This window comes from Ambystoma mexicanum, chromosome 3p (assembly GCF_040938575.1).
Source record: "Ambystoma mexicanum isolate Mex_15411 chromosome 3p, UKY_AmexF1_1, whole genome shotgun sequence".
NCBI lineage: Eukaryota > Metazoa > Chordata > Amphibia > Caudata > Ambystomatidae > Ambystoma > Ambystoma mexicanum.
The window spans coordinates 1,085,480,048-1,085,499,914 of NC_090925.1; the positions used below are offsets into that span (position 1 = coordinate 1,085,480,048).

General features: G+C 48.0%; 1 protein-coding gene across 1 annotated transcript in view; it reads left to right on the plus strand.

The window, feature by feature from the left end:
- Positions 1-19,867, plus strand: part of LARS1 (leucyl-tRNA synthetase 1) — an 860,995-nt gene that overhangs the window by 725,980 nt on the left and 115,148 nt on the right. Inside the window, exon 26 of the mRNA XM_069652446.1 lies at positions 2,213-2,353. Within this exon, the coding sequence (XP_069508547.1) occupies positions 2,213-2,353 (141 nt within the window). The remainder of the gene's footprint in view (positions 1-2,212; positions 2,354-19,867) is intronic.

Genomic DNA, 19,867 nt, shown 5'->3' on the forward strand with positions numbered 1-19,867 from the left:
ACCCAGCGTTGCACCGGTGCAGGGAGAGCTTCAATGAACTGTTCCAGAATGACTTTTTCGGTCATTTCTGCTGAAGTAGATGTACCAGGCTGTAACCATTTCTCTGCTAACTCCTTTACTCGATAAAACAATTGCCTTGGGGTTTCGTCCCCTTTCAACTTGAGCTCTCTAAATTTCACTCTATAAGTTTCCTCGTCGTGTCCCATCCGTTCCAATACCACCCTTTTCATGTCTCCATAGTTTGTATCACCGGTAGGGTTTGCTGCTTGATATGCACATTGCATTTCACCGGTCATCAATGGTGCGATGTAATGACACCATCTCTCGGCGGGCCATTGTGCATTCCGAGCTACTCGTTCAAAGTTCACGAAAAAGTGTCCTGGATCTTCGCCAGTCGAATATTTTTGTAAGACCGAGGTGGGGACCTGAGGATTGTTTCGTACATTGGTAACTTCGAGTAGTTGAGCCTGTTGTATTTGTAAGGCCTGCTGGAAGGCCAATCTGTCAGCTTGAGCTTGTTGTGATTGCATCTGTAAGGCTTGCTGTAAGAGTTGCTGACTCTCGCTTAGGGTCTTAATCAGGTCTTCCATGGCGTTCTCAAGATCCCACTTCTGACACCAACTGTGACACTTCTAATGGTTAGGCTCTATGAATTAGTAAGAAAATCAAGAGACTTCAGTCAGTAAGTAGTTTTCTTTGGACTGAAAGAGAGCCCAATTCTTTATTAACAGAATTCCTTCTGTTCAGAAAACACCATAAAAAGGATACTTCGGCTTCCGTGTTCTATAATCCTTCATGGGAAGGATCGTCTCTTCTGATACACCAAGTTTATATGGGTAAGCTCTACTCGAATTTCTCCTTAATGTCCTTTTGTTAGTTATCTTGGTCTTACTTCTGTCTTTGCCTCTTCTCTTTATCCTTTACTTGTCTTTCTGTTTCTTTTCTATTGACTCTATTGGATCTTCTTAGACTGTCTTTTCTTTGTCTTTTCCTGGTTCGCTCGTAACTAAGCGGATAAAGTTTATTTGTCCTCGTTTTCCCCTCAGACTTCGAGCGTTACCCTTGGTCTCTCATTAAACTTGCAGAGCTTTAGTTGGCTTGAATGTTTCTCAATCAGACTGCTGGCGTATGTTTCCCTTCAAACAGGATTCCCTTTTTCCTCACTACTCACTTAAGGAAGCTAATTTGTTTTTGTTTTTAAAAATGTCTCTTATAGTTGAAAAAAAACTTATTATAGTTCGTAGGGTTTGTCTCCTCCTTACTGATACCACTCTGCCCCTTTTAAGGGGTTAACTTATCCTGTTCTCTCTCTTTGCCGACTTCCCCATGCTTCACGTCCCTTGACTCCTCCTTATGATACAGAGTGGTTACCTTGGAGTGGCGTCTTCCCCTTTTCACTCGATCGATGAACGAGGGCTCATCTGCTGTTCCTCCTCTTCCGACTCTCCAACCTTCACTCTCTCTATGCTCTCGATACCTTCCCTTCTCGTCGTGAAGACGGTCTCTTTCCCTCCTTCACACCGCAGGCGGGAGCAGCTCGCAGCGATCCGCGCCTCCTCACAACACGGTACGCGGCACCAATTAACTATTATTGGACGTTTAACTTTAACTATGCGCAACGGCGCAACGGGACTCTTGTAATCTCCTCTTCAAACCGCTAACCTAATACGCCCAGCTGAGACCGTTGGGCTCGACCTCTTCTTCCTCGCCCACCGTTTCCTAGGGAACGAAAAACAGCATTAGAGGAAAGGTGCTACATGTTTTACTTCCTGCTTTTGCATCTCCACGTCAGTAAGACTTTATGGTCCGGCTTGTATTACATGAAAGCAGTTTCTGTAATAAGACATCCACATTGTCACACTCCTTGGAGCCCCTGAGAACCTATAGGATAGGATGCAGACATAAACACCTTGTTCTTCTCGAACTCTTCAGCTGTATACCTTTCTGCAGATAGTAGTTTACCACAGCATATGTGGAACTAGAGGTATATAATATTTGCACATGTTTATCTTTGTTAGGTTGTAAAGGGTTGGTTGAATGTTACCGGAATACAGCAATGTGAGGTCGCTGAATGAAGTCTATCCTCTGAACTCCATGATGGGTCACTGGTAATCAGAATAACCTGGCTTGGGTTGTTTACTTGTACTGGTGTTTGTGTATTCATACCATTTGGCACATTAAATGTTTTTTTGTTTCACTCCAAAACGAACAGCCCGACTCGATCATGAAAGCTTCCTGGCCTGTCGCTGGTCCAGTGGACGAGGTCCTTATGCGGTCATCTCAGTACCTGATGGAAACTGCACATGAACTGCGGCTACGTCTGAAAGGCTACATGGCCCCAGCTAAAGGAAAGGTAAAGTGAAGATTTACCCATTCATTCGTTCACCACTTAGACAAGATTGTGCAGTAGTAGAAACTGTCACGTTTATTCATGCAATCTGATTGACCACCTTAGTAGCCACTAATGGGAAAGAGGTTCCATAGTAGAATAATTCAGCACACAGAGCAAATGTTAGTTAAAGTCATCGTTTTGGAACCACTTTAAAAGACCGGTAAATAAAATATGGTTTTTAGGTCAGATTTTTCATTTTATGCCAAATCCCCTTCACCTGTGACACCCCCAGCACTTTTAGCTGGACATGTGGATTTCTTTTCTATGTTCTGCTTGAGTGGGAACTTATTCCCCCAATCACCCTTTCTTTTACTCTGACTATATGAGTCATTTAACTGTCAATGTTAGTGATATGAATTTTGATTTTAACTGAATGAAATGAAATTTGGTTTTATAGTTGTTAATGGTTTGTATGATGTAATGTATGATTTAATTCTTTTGTGTGTAAAGTTTTATATTTAAAATGTACCACATTAAATAATAGGAGTCGTTTATGTGTCTCTCCATACCTTATTTTTGGACTCGTAATTTACTCCAACGTTCTAGGCATCTTTTGCTACACACAGCACTCTGTGGCACTCTTGGGCATCCCTTTGTATTTTCTTTTATCTTCATTGTGAGTGTTGGGGAGAATTCTCAAAAATGTGCTAATTCCCTTCACCTTATAGACCCCAGCAACTTTGCTGGATTTTGAGGACTTGATTTTTTACCTGGAGAGAATGTGACCCTTTTTCCCCAATCTCTCATGTGTTTTGAAATGTGTGTTACCCATGTGTTTTTTTTGGATGTGGAGTCTAACCAACTCCATAGGCATCATCTTGTTTATTTGTGTTACACAGCACCCTCAGTGCAGTGACACAGGAAAGCCTTTCATGCTTTCCCAAGGTTTAAATACCTTCTCTGGGATCAACTACTGTTTCCCAGAGCAGTGGAGTGAAATTGACTTCACTTAGTCTTTTCAAATTCTAGACCCAGCACACCCTATCTTACAATAGAGTGCTTTATGGGTTACTTAGTATCCCCTGTGTCTACATACTCATGTAGCAGTCAAATGATACCCTTTCCTCTCGAAATAGCTGGTGGCAGTTGTTTTACAACAAACTACCATGATTTTTCTCGACCGCTAACACCAGTAACGAAAATTTGCGGGAGCCATGTTTTTCAAGATGGCGTCTGAGCCTCCTTTGTTTAAACAGGTCCCGGTCTGCTTTTTTCACCATTTATTTTTGGAAAGGTCCTTCTAGAGTTTTTCTCTGCGCGCCAAACCAGGTTTGGTCCCTTTGTACCTTCGCCTTTGGCGGGCTTTAGGACTGAAGACTGCCTCTGGCGCCCGAGTGTCTGGGGTGGGCAGGAAATGAGGGAGGTGCCTGAAACTCCCTGTGCTTAGTCTCCCAGGAGACTCAAATGCACTCTGGCATGATTGGCTGGCTGACTGTCCGGCAAGGACAGCCACCCTGCTGGGTGAGTGACAACTAGGCTGGAATGAATGGGAGAGAACTGAAAAAAAGGCGAGTCTCTTGGCTTGGAAGGCAGAGTCGACCACTGAAACGAAAGAACCGAAGACGAGCTTGAAGAGGACTGCTGCAACTCCTGGACCGTTGGTTTGCCCGGTGAAGCCCTGCTGCAGGTCTGAATCGCCAAGTTCACCTCGACAGAGAAGCCCCTGCAAGGACGACTTCTCCCTTTGAGTTGGTGGGACAAATCAACTCAAAACTAAGCCACCTGGATACCATTCTTGGAGCTGGTTGTATTTTCCTCAGATTTTTGACCAGTCCCCACGACTGAGACTCAAGAAGAGCGAGATCTGTAGGAACTGCCAGGAACAGAAGTCTTCAACTGCATCTTTTTCTTCATTATAAGGTACTGTGAAAACCAGATCGCGAGAGCTTACCTCTCACTGTGAAAGTGTGTGAAACTTTTGCAACTTGCAGGCCTGATCAGCTTGTGACCCAACATATGATTCTTCTTTTCGCAAACTACTTCTAAGAACTTTTACAGAGTATTTACCGTTTTACTTACCAGAACCGGTTTATCCTATCCATGACTTTAGCCCATTGACTTTGGCCTAACTTATTGAATTCTATTGACTCTTCTGGTGAACTCAAAGTATCTGCACTGTCTGAGAATACTTGTGAACTTTCTTTGTGATATTCTAACAATCTATGCCTTTTTGCTCCTACTTCAAAGTGTTCTGAATGCCATTTTGCTCCTCGCTCAAAATAATTTAAATGCCTCAAAAACGTATAGTTTAGCACTGAAGTATATTTGTGTATGATATTTAGTTGCCTCCTTCTAGTGAATGTTTTATAACTGACTGTGAAATAAATTAATAAGTATTTTACCAAGAAACCTTGAGTATAAGTGTTTATTTGAATACTTGTGATTGTAGACCTCTGTGGAACATCATTACAGCTCACATTCCCCCTTGAGTTAAGCCTGGCTGCTCAGCAACACTACCAAAACTCTGTAGTGCAGACTTATACCAAAGGTTGGTTTTGCTTACACCTGTAGCCCTAGTTGTGTGTAGTGGTCCCCAAGGGAACTGCATAGAAACGTTGCCTAACAGGACTAGACTTGATTTTTTCTCGTTGATGGAGAAACCCAGATTGAAGAGTAGGTTTATTGCTTTTTGCATATTTAACTTTCAAATTTGAGGAGATTCCCCGGTGATCAGCCAGTCGTCCATATAAGGGTATAACGGGATGGACTTTCTGCGCAGGTGTATTGCCACTACTGCGAGCCCCTTGGTGAACACTCTTGGTGCTGAAACAATGCTGTATGGGAGTACTTTGAACTGGTAGTCTACTCCCACCATTTTGAAACGCAGGTATTTTCTGTGTGCAGGGTGCATTGAAATATGAAAGTGTGCATCTTTCGCCATGTAGTCTCCCCGTTTCAGGAGTGGAATCACCTCCTGAAGCGTGGTCATGCAAAATGTTTGTGGTTTGACATTTGTTCGGGGCTTAGAATCTAGTACTGGGCGCATGGGTAAGGTCTTTCTTTGGCACAAGGAAGTATGCTGAATAGATGAATTGTTTACCTGGTTTGCCGGGACAATTTCTATTGCGTCCTTTACGAGCAGCGGCTTTATTTCCGAGCAGTATGGCTGTTTTTTTCCGCTGTCATTTCTTTTTTGCCTTGGCGGGCAGTATGGTGTTTTCTGAAGCAACTTGATGCCGTACCCACCTGTTACGGTGGACAACACCCACTTGTCCGATGTTATCCCCTCCCATGCGTGGGTGAATTGAGTGATTCGGCCTCCTACTGGAGTGGCATGGGAGGGAACTTGCAACAGCGTGTCATTGCTTGGGAGGGGCTGAGCTTCTCCCACATGAGGCTCTACTTCTGCCTCTTTTCTTCCCTCTTTGAAAGCTGGATGAGGAACCTTGGCCCTGTGACTGGCCTCAGGATGAAGACTGACCTCCTTGAGAGTAGCCCGAGGAACATTGTGCACGCTGGCCCCGAAATCTTAGAGTTTGGGGAACCCCGTTGGGAATAAGGCCTGTTCGTTAACTACCCAAGGGATTCGTGCATGTCGTACTCGTCCTTGGCACTCTTGAGGGCGCCCTCTGTGGACGTTCCAAATAAAACGTTTGGCTCTATTGGCATGTTTAAGAGGGTTGGTTGAGTCTCTAGTTTAGACCCTGACTGCCTAAAACAGGCATGCCGCTTGATAAGCGTCCCCTCCGCTATGATGCATCCTGCGTTATCCGCCGCATCCAGATTGTTTTTGTGAATGCAGTTGGAGATTTGTTTGCCTTCCGAGACGAATTTAAGCAGTTGAGTCTTTAGTGGCTCTGGGAGGGTTTCTAGTTGTTGTTCCAGCTCATCCCATTTATGGCAGCCGTAACTAGCTAACAGCATCGTATTGTTACCAATTCTTGTCTGGTATGCTGCAGATGAAGCAACCTCTCTCCCAAGCATATAAATGTTTTTACTCTCCTTTTTCTGGTGGTGGTGACCACTAGAGAATATGGTCTGAGCTGGCCCCTGATATACAGGGGGTCAGTGAGAGTGGGTCTGAATAGCTTTTCCATCCTTGGATTGACTACCCTTGTAAGATTAGGTGTTAGTAGGGACAGTTTGATACGCTTCAGGACTGACTGCAGGAGAGGTATAAATTGGGTGGTAGACTTCTTGTCCCCTAGGATATCCTCCACAAAATCTTTATTGACCTGTGTATCCTGAGTGTCGATATTGATATGTTGCGCAGCTTTCATTAGCAGTTTGTTATTCTGGAGTTGGTGGTCAACTGGCTTGTCCCGATGGTCTGGCGACTGCACTATGAAAATGTTGTCATCAACATGGTTGTAGAACTGGTGCTTGTATCTGCTTAGATTCACATACTCTGCATAGTCCGACATCTAGTGGAAGTCGCAGAGTATTACAAGATTTGTGTGTGGGATAGCTTGGACAGACTTTGAGAGTCTGTGCCTCCCTGCGTGTGTTGATAGAACCGTTGCTTTGTCTTTGAGGACTTAGTGATGCTGGAAATGCATCGGAGGGACAGGGCCTCCATATCCTTGTCCTTTACTGCTTTTTATCGTGTGTTCTGTCGTGTTTTCCACGCAGGAGTTCATGTGGGACTCCTGGCGGTGCAGCTCTCTCTCTTGGTTTGGTGAACAGACCCATGGAATACCCTTATGGCACCCATGGGTAGGGGTACAACCCTGTGCCCCTAGTGTATGTTTTTGGGCACCTATGTGTGACCCACAGAGCAGGGTACGGGCTGGTTGCAGCTCCGTGCTGAAATGACTGGTGCCCTGAGCGTCCTCCATTTTGGGATCCCCAGGCCCTGTCACTGGAATCGGCAGATTCCTGATGGAGACAAAATGGCCCCGATGGCCGCTTGCCTTGCATCACCTGTTACCTTGATCTTCACGAAGTCCCGGGAAGCCCTTCCTCTGTCCCTTCCCCCTGACTAGCTGTTGGGTGGAAGTTCCGTATATGGTAGTGTGGGGAAGTGCCGACCAGACTGGCTGGAGCCTTCGACCGTATGTTATGGGTACGCCTGTGGGTGGGACCTGGGTGAATGGAGTGTGTGACGAATACGCATTCTATGTTGTGGCTGTCTAGTATCTGGTATTTGACACAATGGTTGAGACAGCCCTGCCCGAAACCGGTATGAATGCAGATTGGAGTGTTGAATGGCTCGGTACTTGTCCCAATACGCATAACTTGTTGTGAGTGTCTGGAGAGAAGTGAATGGCCTGAATGCCCTGTGTGCCTGATTGGCTGCCTGCCTGCATGACTGACCGTAGTCGTGATTGGATGCTTGAGTGTGACCCAGAGGAATGAATGGGAGATCAACAGTATATCTGGGGTCCTCTCACTGCTATGAATCGTGTTCAGAAGCTGAAGTCCACTACGATGAGTAACTGGAGTAACTGAAGCTTAATCTTGAAGCCCTGCTGGACGAGAAGAATTGCTGTTGCTCTCCTTCGCAATCTGAAAGCTCTTGTGCCTCAAGGATTGACCCAGAGAGGACCTGGTAAGGCGCCCTCTTCCCGAGCTACGAGGGACCATCGTGCACAGCTGATCTTTGCCTAAACTCCCTGGTAGACAGACCTTCGACAGGCTGCCGACCCGATACGGGGATTGCTGCGGAACTCCAAGGAGAAGCGCCCGGACTGTTGTCCGCCACTGTCGACGACAGCCGTCGCCGACTGGAGCCGCCGGGCTCCCGTTGCCTAAGAACTTCATTGATCCAAGGACGCTCTCCTCCGCATCGTTGCCGCTGTATCCTGCTGGAGAAGGCCTGACCGTCGACGCGCCGAGGAGCATCCACCGGTGGGTTTCCTGCCACCCATAGACCACAGAGACGCCGACAACTCGACGCCCTTGCTGGGCCACAGTTCTTCAACTCTTTGCGGTCCAGAACTATCGACACCGAGGTGCCCCGCACGCCTCTTCCTTTCAGGACGTTTACGCTTCCCCGTCAACGAGCACTGCTAGGAATGACGCGGCCACTTCACCGTCGTAGCTCGACCTGTTCTCCGTCGGACGTTCAACGACCCGTGACTCCTGCCTGAAAGGGAGGACACTCAAGAAGGGCTGTCGATTCCTCGACACAGAACGCTACAAGGCCAAGGTACTTTGGGGTTGCAGAACTATTGGAAAGTAGTGTGAACAATATATGGACTGGGCTTGTATCTTTCTTCTACAGGTTGCCCAGGTTGGGGGGGGGGGGATCTCCACACAGAACTGTGTCTAGGTAACGGGGCCAGTATTCTGCCATTGCTCAACCATCTTGCTTTCCTTCATCTCTCTACTGCTGGTTTCCTCTTTATTTTGATCTGTGTCATTCTGACCGTATGCACTTTAATGAGATCTGATAACGTTAGTGGTACCACTTTAGAACTGTACATATTTGCCATTGTTGATTTTCTGAGTACAAAGTGAGTTATCGTGATCGTGTATATGACCTTGAATATTCATTATATAAAGACTGTATTTTAACCGATACAGTGTGTGGACATTCCTTTGTGGGTGCTTGGGGACTAGACTGTACTTAAGAACCAGCTTGCATCACCTCCTGAGAAGCTAGGCCTTGATTGCTCGACCACAACTACCAATACTAGAGAATCTTGGCAGGGGTCTCTGTGTCTCTCCTCTACCAAATAGAGAGCGGAAGTACAGACCCCCCTCCAGTCGTTGCAGACTTGCACTGTCTGACCCTTCAGATGTTGCCGAAAGGCCTGAAGAACCCTGAGGACTGGCAAGAGCTCTAGGAAGTTGGTATGTCTTTGGGCAGAAGCGTGTGTCCACTGGCCATGGGCTGTGTGGTGGATGAAGTGCGCTCCCCAACCGGCAAGTGAGCCGTCTGTAGTGAGGATCGCTTGTGCTGGTGGAGTGCGAAAAGGTTATCCTTTTAACAGGTTGTCCTTGGACCACTAGCAAAGAGCCTGGCCCAGGATTAGCGAAACAACCACTAGATCAGCCCTAGATCGTCCCACTGTCCGCTTGCCTGGGCACTTTTTGCTGGACTTCTGGACCTTTTTCTTACAATCCTGAATGAGTGGAGCCTTTTTCCTCTTATTCATCCTTGTAGGCTCTGTCTTTTGGAACTCTATTCTTTGTATTTTACCTGTACTATGGAGTCTGTCTGCTCCATAGCTCTTAAACTAGGGAACAGATGGGGGGTTCCAACCACAGATCTATTTGTAGACATTACCCTTGTATTGGGGTGTCTGAGTACTTATGTGTAAATTATTTGTAATAACAAGCTTCAATTAGTAAGCCTAGTATCTTAATGAATATGCAATCTCGTCACTTAGTATAGCAAATAAGGCACAAATCCCCTTATTCGTGTGAAAAAATTAATAAGGTTCAATTTATTGGTTGTACAAATTGTACTTCTTTTATATGGAAACAGAAATCATACACCTTATCCCACTTGGGACATCTGGAAAGGACACAAAAGGGAAGCACATCTTGTTGTTGTCCATAGATCACATATTTAGTGAGTTAGTAACATTTGAGTGATGCAAATTTCATTGTCCAACATCAAAGGAAAAAGTAAAGACATTTTTATAAAACAGTAGCAAAAGGTTAATACGGTATAACGAAGAAATCTTTTTAGCATTTGCAAAACATGGTTCAAAAAGTATAGTAACCAAATAGAGTTTTGGCAAAGGCTATTTTAGTCGCCTGGTTTTAGCTCTAAATGACTAAGGATTTGTTTAATGAACTAAATAGAGTTCGATCTGGACTGGGTAAAAATGATTAATCCCCAGATCCATATTCTTCATGTAGGCTTGAAACGGTAGGAAGTATGAAGGAACAATGGTTTGTCAGGTCTCCGGTTCAGCGAGACATGCTCTGCTTAGCTGTATCCTGAAGGCCAGAAACATCAAACCAAAATGTATTTTTAATTTTTATATACAGAGGACCAAAACCATCGGTCTACGCCAGGGGGAGGAGCCCCCAATTTGGTTGGAAAAGGTAATAAAGCACACTCGATGCTTCGTTCTTATTCCCTAGTGTATATTAGCCCTCATCCATCCACAGTAGGGGCCATCCCTTTCGTTACCAAACATAGCTCGTAAAAGGCATGTGTTTTTACTACTGCAGCACACAGCTCCCTATGGGCAGTTTTGTGGGGACCCTTAAAGTCCTCCTTTAAGATTATTTTCCTATATCCTCAAGTAACTACAGTTCTTAAGGATAGAGAGATGCTTGGTATCTCTCCCAAAACTGTATAGTCTGAGAGATTGGCATACCACCTTCAGTCGAGGGCCAAACGGATACCTAGTATCCCCTTTCTCTCTGCTCCTGTGACTTTTTAGTCTCAGGGACAATCACCTAGTTATGGCTGGTGGTAGTGGACATGTTCTACCAACTATTGTGCATTTTTTATACCACAGGCTGTGCCCATAGTCTCGGTAGTGCACAATAGGGGCACCCAAGTACCAATGTGGGGCTTCCCTTCTTTTTTCGCCATTACTAGCGTGGTTGTTCTTTGTTAACCCTTCTTCTACCATTCTGGGAGGGGAAGGTCTCTGTGTGTGTTTTGCCAGTAGGTATCCCAGTAGGTATCCCCCCGCCTAGGCTCCAGAGGATCTGGGCAGGCAGGAAGTATGGGAGGAGTTTTCCACCCACCTGACCTTTGTCTGCCAGAGGGCCTGAATAGGTCCAGCTCTTAAAGGGGACCTGGCTGTCCTGATTGGACGACCAAACGCCCCTTTCTGTAAAATGCTGACAGAGATTGCAGAGGAGTGTGTGCTTGAACTGGATAAAAAGGTGAGGCTTCTGAAGTGAAAATCAAGTCACATGCTATGCATAGACTAGCAAGCAGCATCAGGAGAAGGAGGTGGGTTGTGAGAATGTGCGGTAGCAAATAGATGTTTTAGCACCATGTGTCCCACCTCTGAATCTGCATGGAATGTGTGTCAAAGCAGTAGTGCTGAGTAAAGGTATGTATGGAGCTCCATGTAGCTGCCTTGCAAATGGCGTCTACCGGGACGTTTGCAATAAAAGCCTCTGGTAGAGTGACCTCTTGGTGTGAAAGCCAGAGTTTTGATTGATAGGGAATACCAGAGTTGTATGCGTGTCACTATCCATTTTTAAACGTGATCACCTTCCCTGCCGGGTGCTATGGAGACAAACAGTTAATCTTTTTTTCTTAGCATTTTTTTTTTATCTAAATAGTATAAAACCGCCCTCCTTACATCCAGTGTATGGAGCTTTTTCAAAGCTGAGCTTGAAGGATTTTGAAAGAAAGGCGGTAGCTCAATGGATTGGTTTAACATGGATTTTGGAAAAGAATTTAGGTGAAAACCTAGGGTGTGTTTTACAGACAGCTTGTCTTTGTGGATAAAGAAAGGGTTTTGCACTGACAAAGCTTGTAGCTCACTAACTCTTCTTATGGAGGTGATGGCTACTAGGAAAGCTGTTCTGTAAGTTAGGTGTTTGAGGCTGGACTTGTGCACAGGCTCAAAAGGAGGACCCATAAGATTTGAGAGCACCACATTGAGATCCTAACCTGGTGGCGGGTTGGAAATGGGGATGGGGGTGGTAAAGTCTCTTTACTCCCTCCATGAAAGCCTTAACAGGGACTTTCCACCAGGAGACCTTGTTGTGTGAAGCGGTGTATGCGGACAAAGTCGCTAGGTGAACCTTGATGGAGTTGAATACTAGGCCAGAGTCTAGTAAGTGGAACATGTAGTGAATAATGTTTGTAGAGGTACATTCAGTAGGGTGTATATCCTTTGATTGGCACCACATTACACATATTTTCCATTTGTTAAAATAGCAGTGCCTGGTGTTAGGTTTGCGTGCCTACTTGAGGAATTCCATTAACTTTGAGGTCAATTTAAATGTCCAAACTCTATGACTTCAGGAGTCATGCTGCCAAGTTCATAGACTGAGGATGTAGGGGGGATGTCGGCCCCCCATGCTGGGATAGCATGTTGTAGGGGCACGGGAGTTTGATTGGTTTGCACATCGCCAGTTTGACCAGATGTGGAAACCAAGGTTGTCTCGCCCACTAGGAGCAACTAGAATTAGATCTTGTGCACTATCCTGCTTAGTAGCAGTGTTGGTGGAAAAGAGTAAGCAAATTTCCCTGACCAGCTCATCCACAGGGCGTTCCGCTTGGTCATGGGTTGGGGAAACCTGGATACGAAGTCTGGGCATTGTGCGTTTAGACTTGTGGCGAACAAGTCTAAAGGAGGGTAACCCCAGAGGGAGAAGACATTGTCTATCTCTGTTGAGCTGCCACTCATGTTCCTCAGGTTGACAATCTCTGCTTAGATAGTCTGCTAGGGAATTGAGTTCCCCTGGAACATGTTGAGATACTAGGAACATGTTCTGCTTGAGTGCCCACTTCCACATTTTCTGGGATAGCCTGGACAGACTTGGAGAGTGTGTACCTCCCGGTTTGCTTATGTAGAACATGGCAGTGGTGCTGTCTGTGAGGACTTGCACTGTTTGGCCTGTTAGATGCATTTGGAAAGCTTGCAGCCTTTCTGCACCGCCAGTAGTTCTAGGAGGTTGATGTGGTTTTGGGCTGTGGTATGTGTCCATAGGCCATGCGATGTGTGGTGTAGGTGGTGAGCTCCACATCCGGAGAGTGAGGAGTCCGTTGTAACTATCGCTTGTACTGGAGGATTATGAGAGCGTTTTCCTTTTAACAGATTTGCCTTTGAGCACCAGCGAAGTGCTTATACCAGTGTTAGCGATACAACCACTAGATCGTCCCACTGACCGCTTGCCTGAGACCACTTTTTCGCTTTGGGCACATGCACAGTCGTGCGTGTGGAACCAGATAAATGCATGAAGGCATCATCCTTGCATCGCATTGCCTTGTGTACGGTTATTTGGCGACTGCCCAGATAATGAGGTATTTGCAGCAGCATGTTTTGAATTCTTTCATTTGAGGGGAACACTAGCCCCTCTTATTTATATTAAAGCTCGTAGCAACTGTTTGGTTTGACTTGGAACAAGGCTTGATTTTTTTTTCTCGTTGATTGAGAACCCCAGTTGAAACAGCAGGTTGATTGTGCTTTGGGTATTGGGCTTGCAAGTTTGGTGGGAACTACCCTGTTATCAGCCAGATGTCCAGATAAGGGTACACTGGGATTGATTCACTGCGTAAGTGCGCCGACACTACCGCCAATACCTTGGTGAATAGCCTTGGAGCGGAGGCTATGCCAAAGGGAAGCACCATGAATTGATTGTGTTGATTTTCTACTATGAAGCGCAGGAATTTTCAGTGCGCTGGGAACATTGAAATATTAAAGTATGCATCTTTCATGTCCAATGATGCCATGAAGTCCCTATGTTTTAGCAGCAGGATTACTTCTTGTAGTGTAGTAAGTTTCTGTGGCTTGACATATGTGTTTGCAGGGCGCAGGTCTAGGACAGGGCGCATTGTAAGGTCTTTCTTTGGTACAAGAAAGTACATTGAATAGATACCCTTGTTTTCCTGGTTTGTCGGGACAATCTCTATGGTGTCCTTCTCTAGCAGTGCTTTGACCTCTTGTAGCAGAATGCGCTGTTCCTCCTGTGTTGTCTGTCTTTGTCTTGGCGGGTGGTTGGGTGGCGTTTGTATGAGTTCTATGCAATAGCCTCCCGCTACAGTGGAAAGTACCTACTTGTCTGACGTGATCCCCTCCCATGCGTGGGTAAAATGACAAATGGGACCTCCTACTGGAGGAGCATGAGAGGGGACCTTGAGCGGGTGGTCACTGCTTTGGTGGGGTAGAGCCTGTGGTGGAGGAGGATCTCCCTCTACTTCGCGACCTTTTATGCCCTCTTTCAAAACATTTCTGGGAGGATGACCTTGCGAGGAACCCCAAGATGAAGCTTGTCCGCCCTGGTTCTAGTTGGAGGACCGCTGTGAGTTTTGTCCTTGAAACCGGCATGAATTAAATGAGCCTCTCTGTACAAAGGGTTTATTTGCTAGCTGTCCCAGTGACTTGAGGGTGTCATACTCCTCTTTAGCACTTTTCAGTGCGTCATCGACTGCCTTCCCAAATAAGGCGTTTGGTTCAATCGCATATTTAGCATGTTGTGTCAAAGTTTGGGAGGGTGACCTGCGCTCTACCAATTAAAGATTTCAAGTACAATGAAGTGATGAGATAATATCAAATGATATTTCAGATGAATATATCCGCAAAGCAAATCTTTTCGAATCAATTTTTTCCTTAGATCAGCCGACTCGTGTTTCGACCCAATTGGTTGTCCTCAAGGCGCTTGAAAATGAATTGTAAATTCCAATCTTGAGATTATGGTATCCCTTACTGATCAATGTTACTGTAAGACGTCAGTGAACTGTTGTCTATGCAATTGCTTGAGCGTGAAGTCTTATAATTGGAAATCGGATTGTTCCGAAAGTCTGATTTGTTGCAGGGATTGACCCCTTGAATTATACCTCAGGCATTACGTCCTTTCACAAGTTTTCTGACATATAGAATCTACGAGTCTCCTTGAAGACTTTCTGACGTTTGGCATCATCAATGTAAATATTTGCAGGTAGAATTGCGGAGAGTCTGTGTTGGGCCCATAAGTGTTAACAATAATTACGTCTTTCCCTTGCAACGTTTCCCATATTATTATGTATCGACCCTCAGGGTCTGCTTTGAACTTAGAGACCAGGAATCCAAGTCTATGATGGATTATTGTCATCACCCCCCGTGATTGCGATGAGTAGTCCGTGGTAAAAATTTGTGGGCCCCAAGTGCGGACAAACGAGTCTGTTACCCGTTTTGTGGCATGCATTTCCTGTATCAGTAGGATATCAATTCTATGTCTATTAGCGTAGGCCAGCAGTTTTCTAGCTTTGATTGGATTGACCAAACCCCTTACATTCCAAAAAAGGAGTCTGGTGCTTTTAGTCATTTTTTATGATGCGATGTAATGTATACATTATGAGGAGACCTGCACCACTCGCGGTGCTCTATTTTTCTTTCCCAGTGCGGTAATGCCAGATTTATTGCAATATTGTTATTGTTATTTTGCATTTATATAGCGCCTTATATACCATTGGTATGGTCTGAAGGCGCTGGTACGTTGAACACCCTTGGGAACCGAAGTTCATATCAGTAGAGAGTAGGGAGAGTCAAAAGGTGCGTGTGAGCACCGGGTATGTGTGCAGCTCGTGCGGTATCGGTGAAATAGCTGCTTCTTAGCGGTAGGTGTGGTGGTTGAGAGATCAGGAGTATGTGTTCGTTCTGGCAGGATTTATCCAGACCGGATGTGGCTGCGTTAGGCCTGAGGAGAACGCCTGGCTGGGGTGTGTGTAACCAGCAGTGTTTACTTAGAATGATGTGGAGTGAGCGGCGGATGTTGGTATGAGAACAGTTATACCGAATGGTGTCATAGTATCTCTGTGTTCTAGTTGAGTGGTGATGTAAAGGAGAGCGTAAGCGTGGTGGTGTGATATGATGGGTTGTATGCTCTTTCAAACGTTCTCTGTATTCCAAACCATACTATATAGGTCACGCAATTCTATGCGCTCCAGCCCGTTCCATGCAATCCGATCCACTCCATGCATCCCAGTCTGCTCCATACACTCTGGTCCGTTCCACGTACTCATGCATTCCGGCTCGCCCCTCTACGCACTCATCCCCTCTACGCACTCATCTGCTCCCCGCTCTCATCAGCTTTAAGCACTTGTGCTTTTTACACGCATTCAACAGCAATATCCTGTTCTATATATTCATCTCTACACTCATCAGTTCTATACCTTCATCTGTTCTGTACACTCATCCTCACTGTACACTCATCCGCTCTATCCACTCCTCCCCTCTAGGCACTCCTCCCCTCTAGGCACTCCTCCCCTCTAGGCACTCCTCCCCTTTAAGCACTCCTCCCCTTTAAGCACTCGTGCTTTACACGCATTCAACAGCAATATCCTGTTCTATATATTCATCTCTACACTCATCAGTTCTATACCTTCATCTGTTCTGTACACTCATCCTCACTGTACACTCATCCGCTCTATCCACTCGTCTGCTCTACGGACTCCTCCCCTCTAGGCACTCCTCCCCTTTAAGCACTCCTCCCCTTTAAGCACTCGTGCTTTATACGCATTCAACAGCAATATCCTTTTCCATATATTCATCTCTACACTCATCTGTTCTATACCTTCATCCGTTCTGTACACTCATCCTCACTGTACACTTATCCGCTCATACGCTCTGTCCACTCATCCACTCTATCCACTTATCCGCTCTATCCACTCATCCGCTCTATCTACTCATCCGTTCTATCCACTCATCTATTCTATCTACTCGTCCGCTCTATACATTAATTCGCTCTATAGACCCATTCGCTCTCTACATTCATCCGCTCGATACATTCATCCGCTCTATACATTCATCCGCTCTATCCACTCGTCCGCTCTATCCACTCGTCCGCTCTATCCAATTGTCGGCTCTATCCAATTGTCGGCTCTATACATTTATCCGCCATATACATTCATCGGCTCTATACACTCATCCGCTCTGTACATTCTCCAGTTCTGTACATTCATCTGCTCCAGCGATCTACATACTCTCCGCATTCGCCAGGTCTGTACATTCATCTGCTCCAGCGATCTACACACTCTCTGCACTTCCATATTCATCCGTTCTCCAGCATGGGGTCTGGCATGGATTCACATGCTCATGAATATTCCCCGTCGTCAGGCTGGGAATCCTCGGTAAAGAAAAAACCAGTATCAGTTTCGTTTCTGATCTGTCTTTCGTAGCAATAACCAATCACTGGTCTCTGCGTCATACTGACCACAGCCAATGACTGCCCTCTACCTAAGCACCGCCTCTGGCAGCCATCTTCAGATTTTTACCGCACGTTCATGTGTTGGGATCCTCGTGCTATTGCTCTCGAGCGTTAGTGCTATTTTTTCGCGCTTTTTTCACAAAAACTTCGATTCTTCGGTCAAAGAGCCTCAAGCTCCACCGATACTACATCCGATCTACGGGGACCCGTGTCGGATTCATCTGTGCCCCTCAAGGGTGAAGATTTCGTCGAGCTACGCTTCGGAGGACTCCAGAAGCTTCTCAGGCCCGGTCTCGGAGATGGCCCAGGAGAAGGGAAGCTCGACGCCCGGAAAGCTGTTCAGGGTCTGCCCTGGATGCCAGCTGCAGAACGTCTTTAAGGAGGACGAACACTCTTTCTGCCTTTACTGCCTTCATGAGGACAAAACGCACGTGGAGAAGGACTGTGCGTTTTGCGGCGACATGTCGGAACGGACCATGAAGGACCGTCATCAACGTCTCGCCAACTGGCTGCAGGGTAAGAGCCCGTCTGGCGAGAAGAAGAAGAAATCCGAGCGGTCTTCTAAGACCTTTGAGGGCGCCCCGGCGACGGGGGCCCAACATAAGGCCAAGCACCGCGAGTCCGCTGGCACCGGGAGCGCCGAACGGTCGGGCTCTACGGGCGCCAGGCAGGGCGCACCCTCCCCGGCACCATCAACCACGAGCCAACGCTCTGGGTCGGGTAAGAGGAAGGCCGAGCACCCGGCGAAGCTCCTGGAGAGGCCCCGGTCGAGCTCGAAGGCAGAGGAGGAGCGTGGCAGTGCCCCCTCCCTCAAGGACAAGGCGGTGAGCGCACCTAGGGTGGTGAAGGCCTTGATCCATCCGACCAAGCCCTCTATCGAAACGGTCGCGGCGGCCCTGGCCCAGCCTGTGGAGGCTACTCCAGTGGTGGCGACCTCAGGGCCCAGAATCTCCCTGCCTCCTCGGAGGGAGTCTTCTTTTATGCCCATCGATAGGACCCCCGTGAAAACCTCCGTGGAGAAGAAGGGGGGGCAGGGCGTCGTCGTAGATTCGGCCTCAACCTCAGAAGAAGAGCTGGTCGAGGTCTTAAGCCACGGCCTAGGCGTGGAACAAGACCAGCCCGTCGGAATGGGTGCCGACGCAGGCGACGACGACGACATCGTCGAGGATGCCGACGGGGCCCCTGCTCGCCCGTCGGATTCCCCTCTGCCAGCGCCGCGAGACAACTCGGCGGCCATTTTGTTGGCCATACAGTCCTTATGCACTGAGATAAGGACGAGGCTACCGTTACCGACGGAGGAAACTCTCCCGTCGGGGGATCCAGAACCGGGACCTTCTGGTGTTCCCCCTGCCAAGAAAAGAAGGATCCATCCTCCACCTCCTTTTCAACCGTCGCGCCCCGTCCAGCCCTCCTCCCCGTCCACCCGAGGGGATGATACGGGGACTGACACGGCAGCGACGGGTACGGACGACGAGGCATACGACGAGGATTTTCCGTCGTCGCCCCCCACCAGGGCTTCTCCGCCCGACGAGATCGGATCCTTCCATTCCATGATCTCCAGGGCTTCCGAGCTTTTTCAACTCTGCCCCGAGGAGAAGAAAAAGGAAGGCTTCCTTTATCAGCGGCGCGAGGCCAAGAGGAAGACGGTCCTCGCAGTGCCTCTGTTGGACGACATTTGGGATGAGGGTCTTTCCCTCCTCAAGAACCCTTCCACGACGCCAGCTAGAAGAGACCGGTACGAGAAGAAGTACCGGGTCCCGGACACGGCCCCCCTATGCCTCCGGGCGCAGCCTACCCCGGACTCCGTCGTCTCCGCGGCGGCCAGGAAGAAAGCGGGGGGGGTGCGGCCTCCACATCGACTTCCCCGCCGGACGGCGAGGGAAAGAAATTGGATGCTATGGGACGTAGAGTCATCTCGTCGGCAGCGACGACGATTAAAGCGGCCAACGCCTTGGCTATCGTGGCCCGCTACGACAGGGAGCTCTGGTACAAGATGGCTCCCCTGCTGGATTTTCTGCCGGACGACAAGAGGGCTGAGGCCCTTGAGATCCTCCAGGAAGGCGAAGTGGCTTCGGACCACGCCATCACCGTGGCGACGGACATCGCCGACGCGGGGTTCCGCCAGCTAGGCAACGGCGTTTGCCTTCGACGTCGTGGATGGCTCAAAGCTACGGATTTTCGGCAGGACGTCCAGACCAGAGTCCTGGACATGCCCTTCGACGGGAACAACCTGTTTGGGAAGACGGTGGACGATTCCCTCCAGGCCATCAAGGCGGATACTGAGACGGCCCGGGCCCTGGGAGTCCTGCAGCAACGACGGACGCCCTTTCGGAGCGGCGGAGGCAAGGGCGCCTCCAAAGGTTCCGGTGGCGGTTTCGCTTCCTACCGTCAAGCGGCCCGCTCGTCGTCGCAAGAGGCCTACAGAGGACGAGGCAAGTCTAGCGGACCCCGCCGTCGTCGCCAAGGAGGTCAAGGCGGCAAGGCCGCGTCCAAGCAGGATTGAACCGGCCGTGGGGTCGGGCCCCCACCGAAGCACCCCGGTGGGAGGCCGGCTGGCGGGCTTCGTCAGCGTGTGGGAGTCCATCTCCACCGACCGTTGGGTGCTGGATGCCCTGGCCCGGGGCCACGCGCTCGAGTTTCAAAGAAGGTGCCCGCGCGTCCCCCCCGTGGCCAGGAGAGAACTTCACGTCCCTCAACTTCTCCTGGAGGTAAAGGCGATGCTCAGAAAGGGCGCCATCGAACTCGTCCCAA